General features: G+C 39.3%; 2 protein-coding genes and 3 non-coding genes across 5 annotated transcripts; all 5 read right to left on the bottom strand.

Moving 5' to 3' along the window:
- Positions 1-3,768: 3,768 nt before the first annotated feature.
- On the bottom strand, positions 3,769-7,963 carry rpl13 (ribosomal protein L13). Its single transcript, XM_034197041.1, has 6 exons — positions 7,913-7,963; positions 7,340-7,457; positions 6,375-6,516; positions 5,172-5,345; positions 4,403-4,459; positions 3,769-3,972 (listed from the first exon to the last, which is right to left on the bottom strand). The coding sequence occupies exons 2-6, from the start codon at positions 7,441-7,443 to the stop codon at positions 3,814-3,816; spliced, it is 636 nt and encodes a 211-aa protein (XP_034052932.1). The 5' UTR covers positions 7,444-7,457; positions 7,913-7,963; the 3' UTR covers positions 3,769-3,813.
- LOC117533356 lies at positions 4,122-4,197 on the bottom strand. Its single transcript, XR_004567049.1, has one exon. It is a non-coding gene; the product is annotated as a small nucleolar RNA MBII-202 (small nucleolar RNA).
- On the bottom strand, positions 5,428-5,508 carry LOC117533355. The gene has a single exon (XR_004567048.1). It is a non-coding gene; the product is annotated as a small nucleolar RNA MBII-202 (small nucleolar RNA).
- Positions 6,769-6,847, bottom strand: LOC117533354. Its single transcript, XR_004567047.1, has one exon. It is a non-coding gene; the product is annotated as a small nucleolar RNA MBII-202 (small nucleolar RNA).
- A 4,324-nt stretch (positions 7,964-12,287) lies between the features above and the next one.
- On the bottom strand, positions 12,288-16,071 carry gcshb (glycine cleavage system protein H (aminomethyl carrier), b). Its single transcript, XM_034196925.1, has 5 exons — positions 15,808-16,071; positions 14,608-14,687; positions 13,988-14,051; positions 13,475-13,606; positions 12,288-12,707 (listed from the first exon to the last, which is right to left on the bottom strand). The coding sequence occupies exons 1-5, from the start codon at positions 15,956-15,958 to the stop codon at positions 12,610-12,612; spliced, it is 525 nt and encodes a 174-aa protein (XP_034052816.1). The 5' UTR covers positions 15,959-16,071; the 3' UTR covers positions 12,288-12,609.
- Between the last annotated feature and the right edge of the window lie 288 nt (positions 16,072-16,359).

Below are 16,359 nucleotides of genomic sequence, written 5' to 3'. Positions count from 1 at the left end.
GTGGCCACATCATCACATAAAAAGTTAAACCAGATGGGAATTCTCTCCCAAGAATCTATAGTTTATACATTTGCACTCAGAAAAAAAGGCAATTCCTGCCTTAATCAACTGGCTCTGGCAGGCTTTGTGTCACCTCAATAATATAAATGCTAGGGATGCAAATGTGAGACATTTCACAGAGAATTCAACAGGAACTTAAAGGATGGATCATCATTCAGCAGCACATCATAATCATATCTGCATGAGCGAGCTCCAGACAATGAGGGTTTGTGACCTCCCGCTCTCTAAGCTTTATTAAACATGCACACATGTTTGCATGCACACACACATAAGTCTAATGTCCCTCACATCAAAATGATCATGAGCTGATTCATTCTGTGGATTTTTTTTTGACAGCAATGTATGTTACATAATGTATTGTTTCTAGACAACGTTTATGCTTGAACCTTTTCACAGTCCACCCACAAATGTATTATTTTCATGAATGTATTTCCAGGCATTGCATAACGTTTATAGATTGTTAGATTGCACTGCCAAAACAGCAGCCCTCAAGTTTCTGCAAAACAGAAGTGAAGGACAATGCAGCTGGAGAAATACACACGATGATTTGGGAAGTTTGGGTTCATCAGAATAAAGTGCAAAGCAAAAATAAAAGCTTTTGGTTGACTGTTTAAAACAGCCAGTGTAGTTCAATTTATGGTGAAATAAATTAGTAGCTTTCGTGGTATTTTATTCCTGAAGGCTTCTTCCTGATTTTTAAGTGTCCTTCTGAGAATATGAACATTGTATTTTACATTAGAGCTTGGCAGAATTACAACTGTCTTTGATTTCAAGAGGGCACGGCTGATGCTTTGAGAGTTGAGCCACTCGGCTTTTAGCTAAAATGAGGATGCAGACGGGCAGATTAATCAAATTATAACAAGGGCTTGAAAAATAGAGAATTTGGTTCCCTGCTTTTTAATTATCTGCACTGTTAAGATGATAAACATGCAACTTAGACACCGAACAACACACAGAACCAACTCATTTTCCCTAAAGGTTGATATCATTACTAAAACTATTTAAACTAAAGTCACATATCCACGCCTGGATCTGCACACACTGAGTTTGAAGTGGAAACTGAATGGTTTCTGACATCGCCCAAAGTCACTTTTTTCAACCTCACTGCCTCTTCTTCCATGGGTATTCAGAGTCACTAGGAATTGTCTGCTTTAAGGCACACACCTGAGCCCTGTTACGCCACAGCTCCAAACAACAGCCATCTGCCACTGCTTCGGATCAGCACCTCACAGGACCTTTCCTGCGTTTCCACATGGATTATCCATTCCCCCCCACTGATTCTCCACACTCACTGACCACATTGCGTGTACAATATCCAAATTAGCAAGATCTTAAGACATGGCCTGACGCAGTCATCATTTTGGTCAAACTAGCTCCGGTGTTTGTCTAACATCATCCACAGTTTTTTTTTTAAGGCCTCAAATAGATTTTCAGCAACACTATTGATTCTAACATCTTGCTTCTTCATCCCTGTTAAAGTTAATCAATCACGGAGCTTGTGTTTCAGCAGGCTCAGTGAACAGCAATGTTAACTCCACAGGTCGGCTCTTGTCATCATTATATCTGCCTTACTGACCTGACAAGTACTGCGGTCATGAAGTCATCAGTTCAATTTTTAAAGTGTAAACACGATACACCAAATTGATCACAGGGCTGATACTGCAGGATGTCAGCTCACACTTAACCTGATTGATTTCAGTTGAATAGGGGAATATAATTAAGTAACCCAAGTAGGAAATATTAAAAGGGTAATAATGTTTAGTGTTGGTTAAATACTCAAATGAATTTCCTGTCAATGGACTGCCTGAATAGCTGACTTTAAAGTTTCAGCTTTGAGTCGGTCTTTTATAGGCTACATTTAATTAACATAACCCCCTCCTTGATTTTTTATCAAATCTAAGGAATTAAACCATTAACATCAAGTTCACAGGTTTTTGACTTGTGTGTTATCTGGTTTGCTTGAATAATGTGGTTCATCTAAATTCACGAGGTGAATGAAAGTCGTTAATGGTTGTCTTTACACTGATAAAGGAGGATGATTATAGGAAATTATTCACACAATATAGTGTCCTTTAACATTTGTGTTTTGCAGTACCCTATCTTCAAAAAGGGTTAAAAAAGGACCGGCCATTTTAGTTTCCATATCAGCCATATCCATCACCCCTGGTCCTGACTGTCCACTCACCTTCATTTACTGAATTATTTATATGCGTTCAGACAGCTAGAACACAGAGACACTTAAGGAGACACAGACAAGGACATTCAGTTTAGGTCTGTGTATTCTCGACTTGGGATCATTTTTGTGAAAGTGGATATTCAAATGGTGATGACTAATGCATTACAAATGGCCTACCTTACTCAACGGGGAATTTCTCGGCAATTGTGTTTTGTTTAACTTTGTATTTATTCATTGTCACACCACAGCACACCAAACACGCACATATGGTTTACAAATGTCAGGAGTTTTAGTTGTCATGGCAATGTTTCATTTTAACAGTCCATTTTGGTTCTAGCAGCACAAACTTCTGTAGAAAAATCGAGTGAAAGTGTCCCACTGGGATGAGATTTTTTACTGGCTTTTCTACCTCTTCTGACTTTCCTCTGCCTCAGACACTCCGCCACTTTTCCAACCTCCTGTACATTAACATGCTGTAGATAACATGTGTTCTTTTAATATTATAGTCTGTCATGTCAAGATGCTGTACCTGGGTCGCCCTCAACTGTTCAGACTGTACTTTTTTCTATAATTTCTGGCAACCCGACTCAAAAAGTTGGCTCTTAACCGGGCAATTTAGACTTAGATTTAGGGCAAAAATAGAGGTGGGAATGTGAAAAAACAGGGCAATGCAAGAGTCTCGTCATGTTAATAACCATTAAAAGTCCAGATGTTTCAACAATAGATGTGATATTCCGCAATTAGTCAACAAACCATGCTCCTAAATGTTGTCTCCATGCGTTACATGTTGTGACTAGCGCCATCTACTGCTGTAAATGAGCCCAATATAGAGTGAGGACTTTTGTTAACATTTGTTTTTAGCTTATACTACATAAATACACTAATTTATAAATCAGATACATCTCTAGGTATATTGAGAGGGAATAAGTAGTTGTTTTATATTTTGTATTAACTGCTTAAAACTCTACAGCTGTCAGGACTTAAACTTTTGATGGTTAAGGAAAATATTTTATTGTGCAGCCTTTTTAACCAACTAACACATCGGGGTAAGAAAATCACCAAAAGATCCCACACTTGACTTACTTCCTCCAGGGGCCTCAGGGTCTCCAGAGTGCTTGCTGGCACACAACAACAGATGGGAGCCATCACTGAGCTTTTCCTTAATCATGACGAGTCCTGAGGTCTGCTATGATCAGGGTCCATTCATTCTAGTAAGCTCCACTCTGATTTTAGCTATCAGGCTCTTAGAAATGTCTGGTTTGTTTTTCCTCCCCCCCCCCCCCCCCCCTCCAAACACCCGGTTCCAAATTAAAATGTTATGATAAAAAGAATAGTTTATATTCAAAAAACTTATTTTTTTACTAACCATAGTTCTGAGCAAACATTAAACACATTTGATAGCATATAGAAACCCTCTTGATACCTTGAAGGTTAAAGTGATCCATGTTTGGGAATCAACCATAAAAGTATCTGCTGTGATGCTCCTTGACAACTCTTACTATTAAATAATAATCATGACATTCTCACACTGATCTTTTTTCCACACTTTATTTTTCAAAGTTCCATAGCAACTATTTTTACTTCTTCTTTTCCACGTCCTGCTCGGCGGCCTCCTTTGCTCTCTTGGCACGGATGCCGAAGAGACGAGCATTGGCGCGAGCCATACGCAGGCTGGCGAAGGCCTTGAAGTTCTTCTCATCCTCAGAGATAACACGAGCCTTCTCGGTTTTGTGCACCTGGGAGAATAAAGAAGAAAAAGGGTGAACACATTGCGTGATCATTGTGTCTCTAAAAGGACGGACTCCCGCTAATAAGTTACTGTATGCAAATAGAAGCCTAGTGTAATGGATCATATTTTGGGACAACCAATTTGTTTTTCAAGCTAGATTTTAAAAAGCAGTCATCAGAAAAGGGGTTCACGTTTGTCATCAAAGAAGTACAGAGATTCCGGAGATGTATCATCACCTGACTGCGTGATACAGAATAACAAATTATTTGAATTTTTTTCTTTCAAGAATCATCACTGACGACGTATAAAGTCTAGTGACTAAATCCAGCCCGTTCAATGAAAGCTATTAAAAAGCCACCTAAAACAAATCACTTTTATTTCCAGTGATCTGATAATCCTTCCTGATTCATGTTAATATAGATGTGTCGGGTACTTACGTTCTTGATGGGCATGACTGCACCACCGAGCTGAGTGGCCATCTTGAGTTCCTCCTCCTGAAAAGATGGAAACAGTTAATTATTCAGGGAACAAAATATCCATATCACTCAGTAAGGTGGCTAAACAAAAATCCTGCCATTACAAGAATTTGAGTGAGGTCAAAAACTCTAAAAGGCTGTATAATTAAAGGTGAACTGCAATGTGAGAGCAGCAGTACGCAGTGTTCTTCAAACCTTAGTCTAAGATTGGAACATTACAGGTCCTCAGTCAAGTAATACAAACAACCCAACAAATACATGCAACTAAGAATTCAAGTTATGATCTTTCACAAAAGCAGGGCAGCAATCCGTTCTGCTCATAGTGGTGTACTGCAGGGATAAGGGGGAGGAACTAATGACTTGGAAGTGCAGAGTACACAAGTTAGGACTCATTATTTGAGCTCCCCCAAAGCACATCTTTAAACTTATTTTAAAAAGGAACAAATACAATACAGGGTTCTTTTAGTTTGCATAAATTACTTGTAAAAGCTTGTTCAAAAGCTGTTGATTACATTTTGATAAGATGGAGGAAAGGTAAACAAACACTGGCAAGGTCTCAAATTGCACTGTTTGATTTTGAGAGATGACTCACTCCTACAGACCACGTGTCTTTGAATTATGTTTTAATACTTTTTTTCTCTCAGGAAAATGAGTCACAAATCAAAACCATAGTTGGTTATTAAGCACAACAACAGTCTGAACTTTATGCAGCACCATAAAAGAATCTTACCGAGCTGTCTCCCTTCTTGGGAGCAGAAGCCTTCCTGGGGAACAGGATGAGCTTGGAGCGGTACTCCTTCAGTCGCTGCACGTTGGCCTGAAGAGATTCTGTGGATCTGTTGCGACGGCGAGAGTCGACGGAGATGCCGATGGTGCGGGCTGTCTTTTTGTGGATGCCAGCTGCCTGTAGTGAGGAAAACAGCTAAATGTTTTAAACACAACTCAGATAACTGATGTCCAATATGTGACAGTCCATTTGGGTTTCTGATAGCAGAAGGAACAGTCATCAGATAATAGGTTCAAAGTATTCATCAAGTAAATACAGAGATTCCGGAGATTTATCATCATCTGACTGAAGATGCTAAACACAAAAATACGGTTTTTTTTACATTTCTGCAAATGAAGACATGCTGGTAGAGCTGCAAGTGCAGATACATGCACTCTAATGACTCCACACTTTAACCTAACAAGGTGGGGCACAGCCCACTCCTTTCTTTAGGTTGGGAGAAATATGCTGTGGCCATCTTGAAAGGATGACGCAGAGGATAACACTCCAGAATGTGACTTGTGCTTTCCCCACACAATGGGCATTAGTTTCCTTATACAACTTACATTTGCAATTGGTGATTTAAATAAACGGTGTGTTTTTATAAAGGTGAGATCTCACCGACGCAATTAGTTTTATAAATGCTGTATAACGTACAAAGTTGACTAGGCAACAAACACTTTTACGATTACTCGTGTTTGCCCACCTGGAAGAAAAACGTGCACGTCCACATGTTTTTGGGTGATTCACACCAACATTCATTTAGCCTTCCTCCCACAGTACAGGATTACAGAGGTGGAAAGTAAAGGTAGAGTTTGGCAAGAGCAGCAAGTCTTGGAAGCAGGACTTTGTTCTTTTGCAGCTTTTTGTTGTGTATTTTGGTTAGGTGGGCTGCGTGAGAGTTGAGCTCGATTAGTTTTGTATCTTAAGTAGTCAATAGAATTTCTGGGGTGGAGGTCACCTTGATGCTACGCTTTAGACTTTTAGCCAAGCTGATCAAATCAAAAAGTTTCTGCCCGACCACCCACACAACATAAATCAGTCACTAATGGAATCAATTAATTCAACGTTTTCAAACGTTGCGCAGTATTTTGGGATATAAGAGTTACATTGCGGATTAACTATTTGTGCATGTGAACTATCTATTGGACAAATACAAGACATTACCTTGAGTTCCTCCAGAGTGAAGCCACGTCCAGCACGGACCTTGGTGTGGTACCTGATGGTGGGACACCGGACCTGAGGCCTTAAAGGGCCAGCCACAGGACGGGGCGCGATGAGACGGGCCTTAGCCTGACGAGTATTTCGCCTGAAGAAAGAGGCATTTTAGTCAAAATGACAGTAACCAACTAACCCGTTCAGTCCCAGAGACTAAAGGACTTCTTAACGACAATACGTGTCTCTTAACCATGAAATAAGGCAAGTAACAGAATGGCGGGGGCTCCTGTATTTAAATATTACATCAATAACATATATAAATAATTACTGCACAGATTAGGTAATGTCCTCAAACCCCTTTAAGGATACAGCTGGAAGACAATTGAACAGAAACCCATCAAAAGGCAAAACACATCAGTCATCAGATAATAGGTTCAAAATATTCATCAAGTAAATACAGAGATTCCGGAGATTTTTCATCATATGACTGGTGATGCAAAACACAAAAAGATGGTTCTTATGTCAATTATAATTCAATTAAACAGGTTTCGACCAAAAGGCAACTGATTCAGCAAGACTTGTGGCATCTTTTGAACAGCTAGAAAGGCCAAACCTGAGGATCTGAGGCTAAGGACTGGCTCTTTTGGTGTCTACATGTCTGCTTTATAGTTTAGGGCCAGGTAGAGAAAGACATGCTTTCAAAGATAAGTACACCTTAAAATCAAATCTAACTTAAATAGGTCAAGCCAGAAGAACCAGGATTGGGGTGATGTTAAAACCAATACGAACCCAAGCACCCACAACATTTAGGTTAGATGGCATGTCTACACGTTTGCACACACAACGTACTGATGCAGTTACACTTCATTAAAAAAAAGCATAGTTAAGATGTTTCACTGCCAACAGTGCAATATGCGACTGTAAAGCGTGTTAGCTGAAGTTAGCATCGCAAATTGAAGCAGTGTAGTTCTCACCTGCGGATCTTCCTGGCTGGCTGGTTGAACCAGGTGCGCACTCTTTTCTGCCAGTCTTTGTGGAAGTGAGGGTTCAGGAGCATTCCATTCCGGCTGGGTGCCATGGTTGCCTACTTCCCTGAAACACAGCGTGGCACACGGACATTAGCAGACTGTCATGCTGGCACACCATCGTGAGGACCAGGGGCTGTGGTTGAGATGCTAAGCTAGCAGGTCAACGACTGTTTTCTTGGTCAATTCCCGTGACCGGCTGCTAAATTCCATAATAACTAATCATTTCAATGTGAACATTGGTAACGTGTGCTCATATTGTTTTCAGGGATATTACAATATTAAGAACAATGTGGCCTCTTAACAGCAATGCTAACAGTCACAAACACAGCTTGAGCGGGTATGGCTACAAAGTAGACGTGGTTCTGCAATTCTACGATAACGTCTTATGACAATAATGACCTTTTTGCAAAGGTGACAAAACACTCCATCTAATGTTGTAAAATAAACTGACAAATAAAGATAAAATACCTAGGATTGAACCAGATTCTTTTAAAATTTGAAGAGATAAATGTAACATACCTATGAGGAAAGAAAATGGCCGAAAGGAAAAAGGAAGTGTAAAAGCGGGGCATTGTGGGATATGGTGTCAACCAGCCAATGGCAGTACAGCATTATCAAAGAGTTTGTAAGAGAGCAGTATCCCCACAAAAACAAACCAATACAACGTAACATTGTAATAAAGAAATATAATGTAAGAATATGCTATATTTTATAAAAAATATATTGTAAAAAAAAACATATGTATTTGCTATCGACGTCTCTATAAAAATGATATAATTATATATATAAATTGTAGCCTGTATTTTTGGAGGTTTCCTCTGCAGAACATACACAACCATAGAACAAGGTTGTGGTAATATCATTATGAAATATGAATTATGACGAAATTGCGATACAAATATATTTTACAAGATAGGCTAAAACATGAAATAACTGAGCGAACAGAGAACAATTTAATTCAGGCGAAACCGGAAGTAAGAGCGTTTATATCAAAGCGTAGTTATCTTTGTTATCATGCAGGGAGATTCAACTATGCGTTTATAAAAATCTGGATTTGGCTACAAAAATGTTCTGTCTGCCTTTGAAAATATTAGCTTGCCATACCATCGCATGGCTGCGTTCAGGTTTTGAACGCAGCGCTATTGCAGGGGGGTCGCATGAAGTTTGGGAAGAAGTTGTAAAAAAACATTGTTTGCTCGTAAAATCAATTAAAATGGCAACGCAACCGGCAGTTTAAGAAAAGTGGACGAGCCCACGACAAGCCTTTCAGCTATAATGCCCAAATCAACAAAGTTGACATCTAACGTGGTCGGTGGGGAGATCTCTCTCTCTCTCTTTACTCTCTCTCGTCAGACTCGCTGCAGCACCGTGCACACAGAGATCTGCCGGTGGCTGGGAGAACAGAGCGTTCAAAAGTGACAATATACAAGGCTCGATGCTCCAATGCTCGTTTGCCATAAGTATCTTCGCGGAAACACGAGCAATCTGTCCATCAGCTGGCCAAAAGGCATCATATTCATACGGAGAAATGCACAGTTTTCGACTTCCTTAACTCCAGGTGTAACTAAAGTCTGATTTAAGAGTTGATTATATTTCACATCATTAATCCAGATCTGTAAAGTAACTAAAGGTATTAAATACATGTAGTGGAGTAAAAGTACACCATTACCTCTGGACTGTAGAGGAGCAGAATTACAAAGAAGCAAAAGTGGAAATACTTAAGTACCTCAAAATAAGTAGCCTACAGTACTCGAGAGTAAATCTACTTAGTTATTACCACCACTGCAGTGTGCTAGCAGCCCATAATCCACACATACAATAAATCAATGTTAATTCTGTTTCCAATTTGTTAAGTTTTTCCCTAAAAAATAACAAAAATAACCTATACAAATACTGTTAAAATAACGGATCGATAAGCAGTATTTGTAATTGTTTCAATTAGGCCTCATTATTTCACAGTGGCACATGGATCATCTGCCAATACAAGCAATTTTGTTCATGTTCAATCCATAATAAAATGTAAAATTATAGTTGGATCTTTTTGTCTTGTTATTATTAGCAGTGAAAATGTAATGTTTGTACAACTATATACAATGAATTATAATCTCGGTGGGAACCGGGTTGGGGGGGCTCGAAAATATTTCCAATTACCCAAGAGCGGCCTGACTGAAAAAGGTTGGGAACCACTAACTTATCACAAAGACTGGATAGAGGGGGAAACAGATAGCAGGGGTCTGTAAACAAACAGAATCCACATACAAGCACCTCTACAGCTCATTAACCCTAACCTTAATTCTAACCCCTTGCCCTTATTCCTCCTAGCTTAGCACTTTCTACTTTTGTTGTTATTTTTGTTTTACTTGCTTGTAAGCACTTTGAGCACCAGGAAAAGCGCTTTATAAATGTAATGTATTATTATTATTATTATTATTATTATTAATGTACATGTTATCTTGTTTTTTATTCCGTGCTGATAAAGATTATTCTTTGTAGGTATTCCTGCTAATTTGGTTATTTTCTCTATTTGTCAAGGGAGCGTTAGATCATTTATTAATGCCTGTACATGTTTCTATTTCACAACTTGATATCAGTTAAATATTATTTTAATAATAAAACGTTTTTTTAATGTTGTTCATACTGTTCATTCACACTGCAATAATGTCATATGTTTCTTATTATATCTGTTGAAAGGACATACCTGAAAGACACAACTGCCTCACCATTTTCTCCATATATGAGGGTCAAGAAGAAAATCCACAAGGAAAATAAAAGCTGATGTTATGAGATTTAAGACCGACACAGGACATTCACAAAAAAACTACACTTTTATTGTAAACACAAGGATCTGCACACTGAAGTGAGCAATCAGACTCCGCTTTGCAACACTGATTTGAAACTACGGATTGGTGTGTGTTTGAGGACGACAACATCAGTAGTGTTCATAACCTGCCCTATTTTATTCAATTGTATCGTACTTTGTTTCATTTGCACTATTTTAAACGTTATAATTTGTATCCTATAATATGTTGCATTGTTGGAGGAGCTCGGGACCTATGATTTTCCTCACTACACTGTAGCTACTGTGCATATGATAAAAAAAACTTGATTCTTGAACCTTGTTGTTTTAGCGGCAGGGACTGAATCAGCAGCACCACCTCAGAGTTGAATAGTTTTGAAACATTTCTCCCAGCAAAGTGATCAGAAGTCGAAAACACTCCGAATGATGGATTTCATTTACCGGTCCTGATAAAACTAAATACAAGGGGCGGAAATCCAGCACCAACAGTATGAGTGCTAGCGATAGCCATTTGTAACTCAGAGTTTGCAGATCATATGAGTCTGTTGCCTTCATATTCTGCAGCTGATTTCATATTTTCATATGAAGCAGCAGTTACTGTACGAATCGACTACATCTATTCATCATTGCAGACTGGTCTAATGACTTTACTGCTTTGCTAAATCGTTTTTTACTAGAGGCAATTACTTAACTTTGGTAATCAGAATTCCTTTATTAGTCCCACAGCGGGGACATTTACATTATTACAGCAAAAGTGGCATAGCACATTGCTCATACTGTAGCTAGAAAAAAATGGCAGCTTGAAGAGAGTGCGATCCAGTTGGCTAGATATTTTGATTGGGATTTTGTTGGTGCTTGGTAAGTAACCAGTGCAACAGTATACAACTTCACCTTTTTGTATAAAGAAACACACAGTTGAAAGTGGAGAACAAAGAGCTCTTCTGCAAAGTGAGTATGGCACATTGTTAAACAATGTAAATCAAACCTCTGTGCAGCTGGAAGCAAATGTTCTGACCAACATGACCTTTCAGTTTGTTCAGCAGCACCCTGAAAACCCCTTCCTTGCTGCCTGGATCGGTTTGCAGGGCATAGTGAAGGAGAGCCTCCACATTTGGGTGAATTGTGAACAACTCCAAAGTAATCTGAGTCATTGGCAAAAACAAGGAGCCAAACAATGTCATAGCCCCCAAGGAGGAAGATATGGAAGGGCAAGATATTACGATTGTCCTGCAAATATAAATTGGACGGCAATATTGGCTTAAGTCCTGGGATGACGTTGTTTGTTTAAACGACACTACTTGCCACATGTCAACCACATCACCAAAACTGCGATGCAAGCACCCTAAAGACCACCAGGACTAAGCTCCGGACCTGGGGTCCCTGGGCCCTCCCCAGCCACATCAGACAGTTAACCTCCCTACTATCATTCAAATAAGCACTCAAAACCCACCTCTTCACTTGCCTTTCCCTGTTAAACCCCTTTCCTCACACCATTACTCTGCCAGTTCTCATCTTTGTTTGTTTTGTTCAATAAAGTGACTTTGGGTATCTAGAAAAGCGCTATACAAATGGAAAGTATTACTATTATTATTACCTTTGTGAGACCATGGCTCTATTTGTCCTGAATTGCTTGAAAATAAAAATGTATCTGTATTTTCTCCCCTTTTCTCTCTGTGGCTGTTGCATACATAACTCAGTCTTTTATTATTATTATTGAATTGGAGATACTTTGTGACACATGTTCAGTTAGTCAGTAAAGCGAGACAACATTTATTTTCCGTTATCATCCTGAGAGTGCAGTTTTTTGTTCAAACCGCTGCTTCATTAATCATTGATCCTCTGCAATCTCTGCCTATCTACGCCTGAGGGCAAAGGTCAAGGTGTGGAACTACAATGAGCAAAAAGAAGCAGCATGCTCTGTCAGCACATGTAAAGTAAAATGAAATGAACATGTCTACAGTGCATCATACAATTTACAATAAGCCTCTTAAAAAATGTATTTCAAGTGATATTGTTATTGCTGAATGAAATTGTGCTTTTTTTAGTCCATTTTAAAGCCGTTAGTGATTAGACATACCCAGTAGGAAATAAACAAAGGAGAGTTAAGACCACATTTTATTATATGAACGTGACACAACTCTTACAATCTCGTTGTCATATATTACCACATCTGTGCACATGGAGCAAAGAACAAATACTGATGGATCTCGAGATAAAGAGGCCTCTTCTGTTGAGTAGTAGCTTAAATGTCTTAAGTGGAAGATATTACAGATGATTTTAAATTATTTTGATAGCACAATTTCAGTATCAAAATAAATACCACAGATGAGAAGGCGTGTCCCACCATGACGATGATAATCATGCCTTCTAACATTTAATTGAAATGACATTACAAAAATATCACTGCGAGCTTATCCATTTATTCTTCAAGTGACTTAAGAAATGTGTCATATGCAGCTTGATCCATGAGGCCTTCAAGTTCTTCAGGCTTTTCAATCGTCATCTTGATAAGCCATCCTGAAAAGTAAGAGTTCATAATTTAAAAGCCCAATTTTATTTTTCATGTGCAACACAATACATGTTTCTTTCATCCCAAGTTTTTTTGCTATGCTTTATAAAATATAGCACTCTGGCTGCATTCCTTGCACAATTGTATACTTGAACATACTGTATGTGCTTGATTTACATTTGGATTTCCCTGCTCAAGCTTTGTGTTGTTGATGTCTTTTTATATTCAGTTTTATATGTCAACCCTTGCTGCAAATCGAGTATCCCCCTAGTGCAGTGGTCACACAAAAAAACATTTTAAATCAATTTTCAAATGCCTGGTGTCCTGCCCCCAGAACTATCAAAGCTTATTCGAGACAAGCAAGCTCAAGTGTCTCATCAAACGCTCTAGTCTTGACAAAAGATGTTAAAACTGCCAGAAGTGAGCTTTAATATTTTTCACTGACAATAAGTGTAAAGGTCAAGTCTAAATACATTTGTATTAAGGGGAAGTTATACAAGTGTTTTAATCTAAGGAGCAGATGGTTTGAATATGATTACAAAGAGTTTAATGGTAGGCGAATCATCACAGATGAGTGGGGGGTACTTATAGAATAGCGACCAGCTCATGGGTTACACGAGACAAAAAAGGTTGGGAACCACTGCCCAAGTGGGAACATCCAGACAACCTTGAGCTGTTAACTTATTCTGGTTTGGCAATTTCTCATCTATTTTACCAACAAATGTATAGGGAGAAATATACTAGAAAAGAACAACGGTGAACGTGAGATGCTTACCCTCAGCGTAGCAGGCTTTGTTCACAAGTCCAGGATTCTCTGTCAGCGCTGTGTTGATTTCAGTCACCTCTCCTGCCAGCGGTGAGTACAGCTCACTAGCAGCCTTCACACTTTCCAAGGCACCAAACTCCTCTATCACACACACACACACACACACACACACACACACACACACACACACACACACACACACACACACACACACACACACACACACACACACACACACACACACACACACACACACACACACACACACACACACACACACACACACACACACACACACACACACACACACACACACACATCACACACACACACACACACACACACACACACACACACACACACACACACACACACACACACACACACACACACACACACACACACACACACACACACACACACACACACACACACACACACACACACACACACGTACGTCAGACAGTGCTTATCACACCGCTTGACTGAATCCCTTTCACAAATGTGCAGTGTCTTCCTTACCCAGCTGTTCAAGTCTTTGGCCAACTTCAGGGAGTCCACAGTACACCACATCACCTAATGCTTCCTAAAGTCATAGAACAAAGTATTACTAAAGTGATTAAATGCAGTGATCTAAGGATGCCTTAAATGCAATTCTGTATTAGAAGTAAATGGCTGTTTATATATTATGTTCATTGTTGTCAACAAATCTCATGAAAATGGGATAACCAACAATGCTTTAGTCTTTCTCCAAAATTCACCAGGTAACCTTATTCATATAAAATAAAGACTGGCTGGAGCCTTCTCTCCCTCGGTTGGCTATATCCATGAATCTCTTTAGTGGGAACAACTTATTTTGGAATTTGAAGTCCTTATATGCAACTAAAATATCTCATTTACTGCTACTAAATAAGAAAAGTTCCTGGATTTAACAGAATGCAGTTCAATATAAATAAACCATTTTTTTTAACTTGGAATGTTTAAGCTTCAGAACACAGCAAGGTGGACATGTCGGAAACTTTGAGCTTAATTGAGGTAATCTGGTTTTTTTAGATAAAATATTGGAGACGTGCAGTGGGCAGCAAACTTCTGAACCAAGTGTGTCATAAATCAATGGTTAGTAATAAGACTCCACAACTCACCTGAGCATAATTGCTGATACCCACTGTGCTAACTCCACTTTCCACTCGCACCCACTCATGCTTATCTGTGAACTTTAGGGCTGCGGAGAGAACAGGGGAATCATTTAGCTTGGAACAGATTCATTCATTAGTGCGAAACAACATCATCAAACTAGGAAGCATGAATGCGATACAGCTCTTACAATACCTAAAGAAAAATAACTTTAATATTGTGGTACATATCAGGGGAAGCTTAATGGTGTCAAAGAACATAGGTTGGATGTCCAAAGAGCATCTTACTGTACTATGGACTACAGCCGAAGAGTATGCTTCTTATGCAACACCATATGCTGTCAATTCGAAAAAGGATTAGTGCAGTTTACTGGAATAAATTATGCAACCTAAAAAATGGCCAAAATGATGGATTCTGCAGATTCTTTTTCCTGTATCATCAGCCTTTTAAGAGTAGTAAATCTGACAATTGAAAAGACTGGAGTTTAAAGAGGATTTTAAAATCTCAGCTCATGCTGTCATCTTAAAAACACCCCAAGGGAAGAATCACAATGCATCAACAATTCCCAGGGTTGGCATCAGACCATGCAGAAAAATACAGGTTTAAACCAGATTGTGAAATGTGCAAGATGCTGATGCACAGCCGGAGAGAGCAGTCAGTTATGAGAGCTGAACATTTCTGCAGAGCTTTATTTCTTTTGGTTATTAAAATGGGTTTGAAGATTTAACATCACGCAGGCTGGAAGAAAAAAAGAACGAGGCAACAACTAGAGAAAATTATAGTTTTTCTGACTGTTAATACCAGGGATTGATAACTCTACAGCTATCAGGGGTCTGCGTTTTGTTTGAAAAGCTTCAAACTGTTACTTGCTGCACGAGACATTACTAATGTGTTGTGTGTGGTTATTAATTAACGTCCCACTCGAGCTCGTGGTATGTAAAAAAGCTTTAAAAAGCCACAAAATAAAAGATTTAATCTATTTTAGTTACCAACATGCAACTGCTTACGTTTTTTGTTTACTTTGACAGCGACCCCGGAGATAAAAACAAACTTTATCTGCCCTTCCTGTCGCATTCTTCTGCTCCGATTTGGGCAAGTGCGTGAGTTGTTTCGCCCCTTACAGACAAGCAGGAATGTGTGACCAACCCGCATGTTAGTGTGTAACATTACAGCACATTTGCACAGACATGTACATGTATTGTATTTACCTGTGGCCAGGGCCGGGGTTGTGCTCAGGGTCCGCGGGGAGTTGCTCCTCCACAGCAGTCGGGCCGCGGAGACCTGCGCTGCCGACGAGAGCTGAGGAAGTCTGGGGGAAAAGTTTGCAGAGAGGCTCCGCAGCGCTGCTCTCATCGCCATCTTCACTCAGTGTATGTCAGTGTCTGTCGACTAGTCTTACGGGTGCATTTACACTTGACCGCGGGAGCGCGCACCATCCCAATGTTTGCGGGCTCCCGCCTGGGATGACGAGAATGTGTGGCGTCTTAAAATGTGAAGTTATTGCAGACTTCTTTGATTGTAAACATTGTAGGAAGAAGTATTCACGTCTTATACTAGCTATGCACAACCGTAAACTACTCTTCTACATTTTAAATGTAGTAGGCCTACTTGTGAAAGTAGCCTAGTCTTCAAAGTACAAATCGTAAACTACCAAAAACGGACTGCTTTCTTCTAAATGTATTTAAAGTATTGATATTTGTTAATATTATATTATAAACCAAAACATTAGTGTTATAGTTCATGTGAAATCTAAATAAAAT

The sequence above is a fragment of the Gymnodraco acuticeps genome, unplaced genomic scaffold, assembly GCF_902827175.1.
Source record: "Gymnodraco acuticeps unplaced genomic scaffold, fGymAcu1.1, whole genome shotgun sequence".
In the NCBI taxonomy this organism is placed as follows: domain Eukaryota; kingdom Metazoa; phylum Chordata; class Actinopteri; order Perciformes; family Bathydraconidae; genus Gymnodraco; species Gymnodraco acuticeps.
The sequence above is the reverse complement of the archived record's forward strand: the minus strand, read 5'-3'. Positions and strand labels throughout refer to the sequence as shown.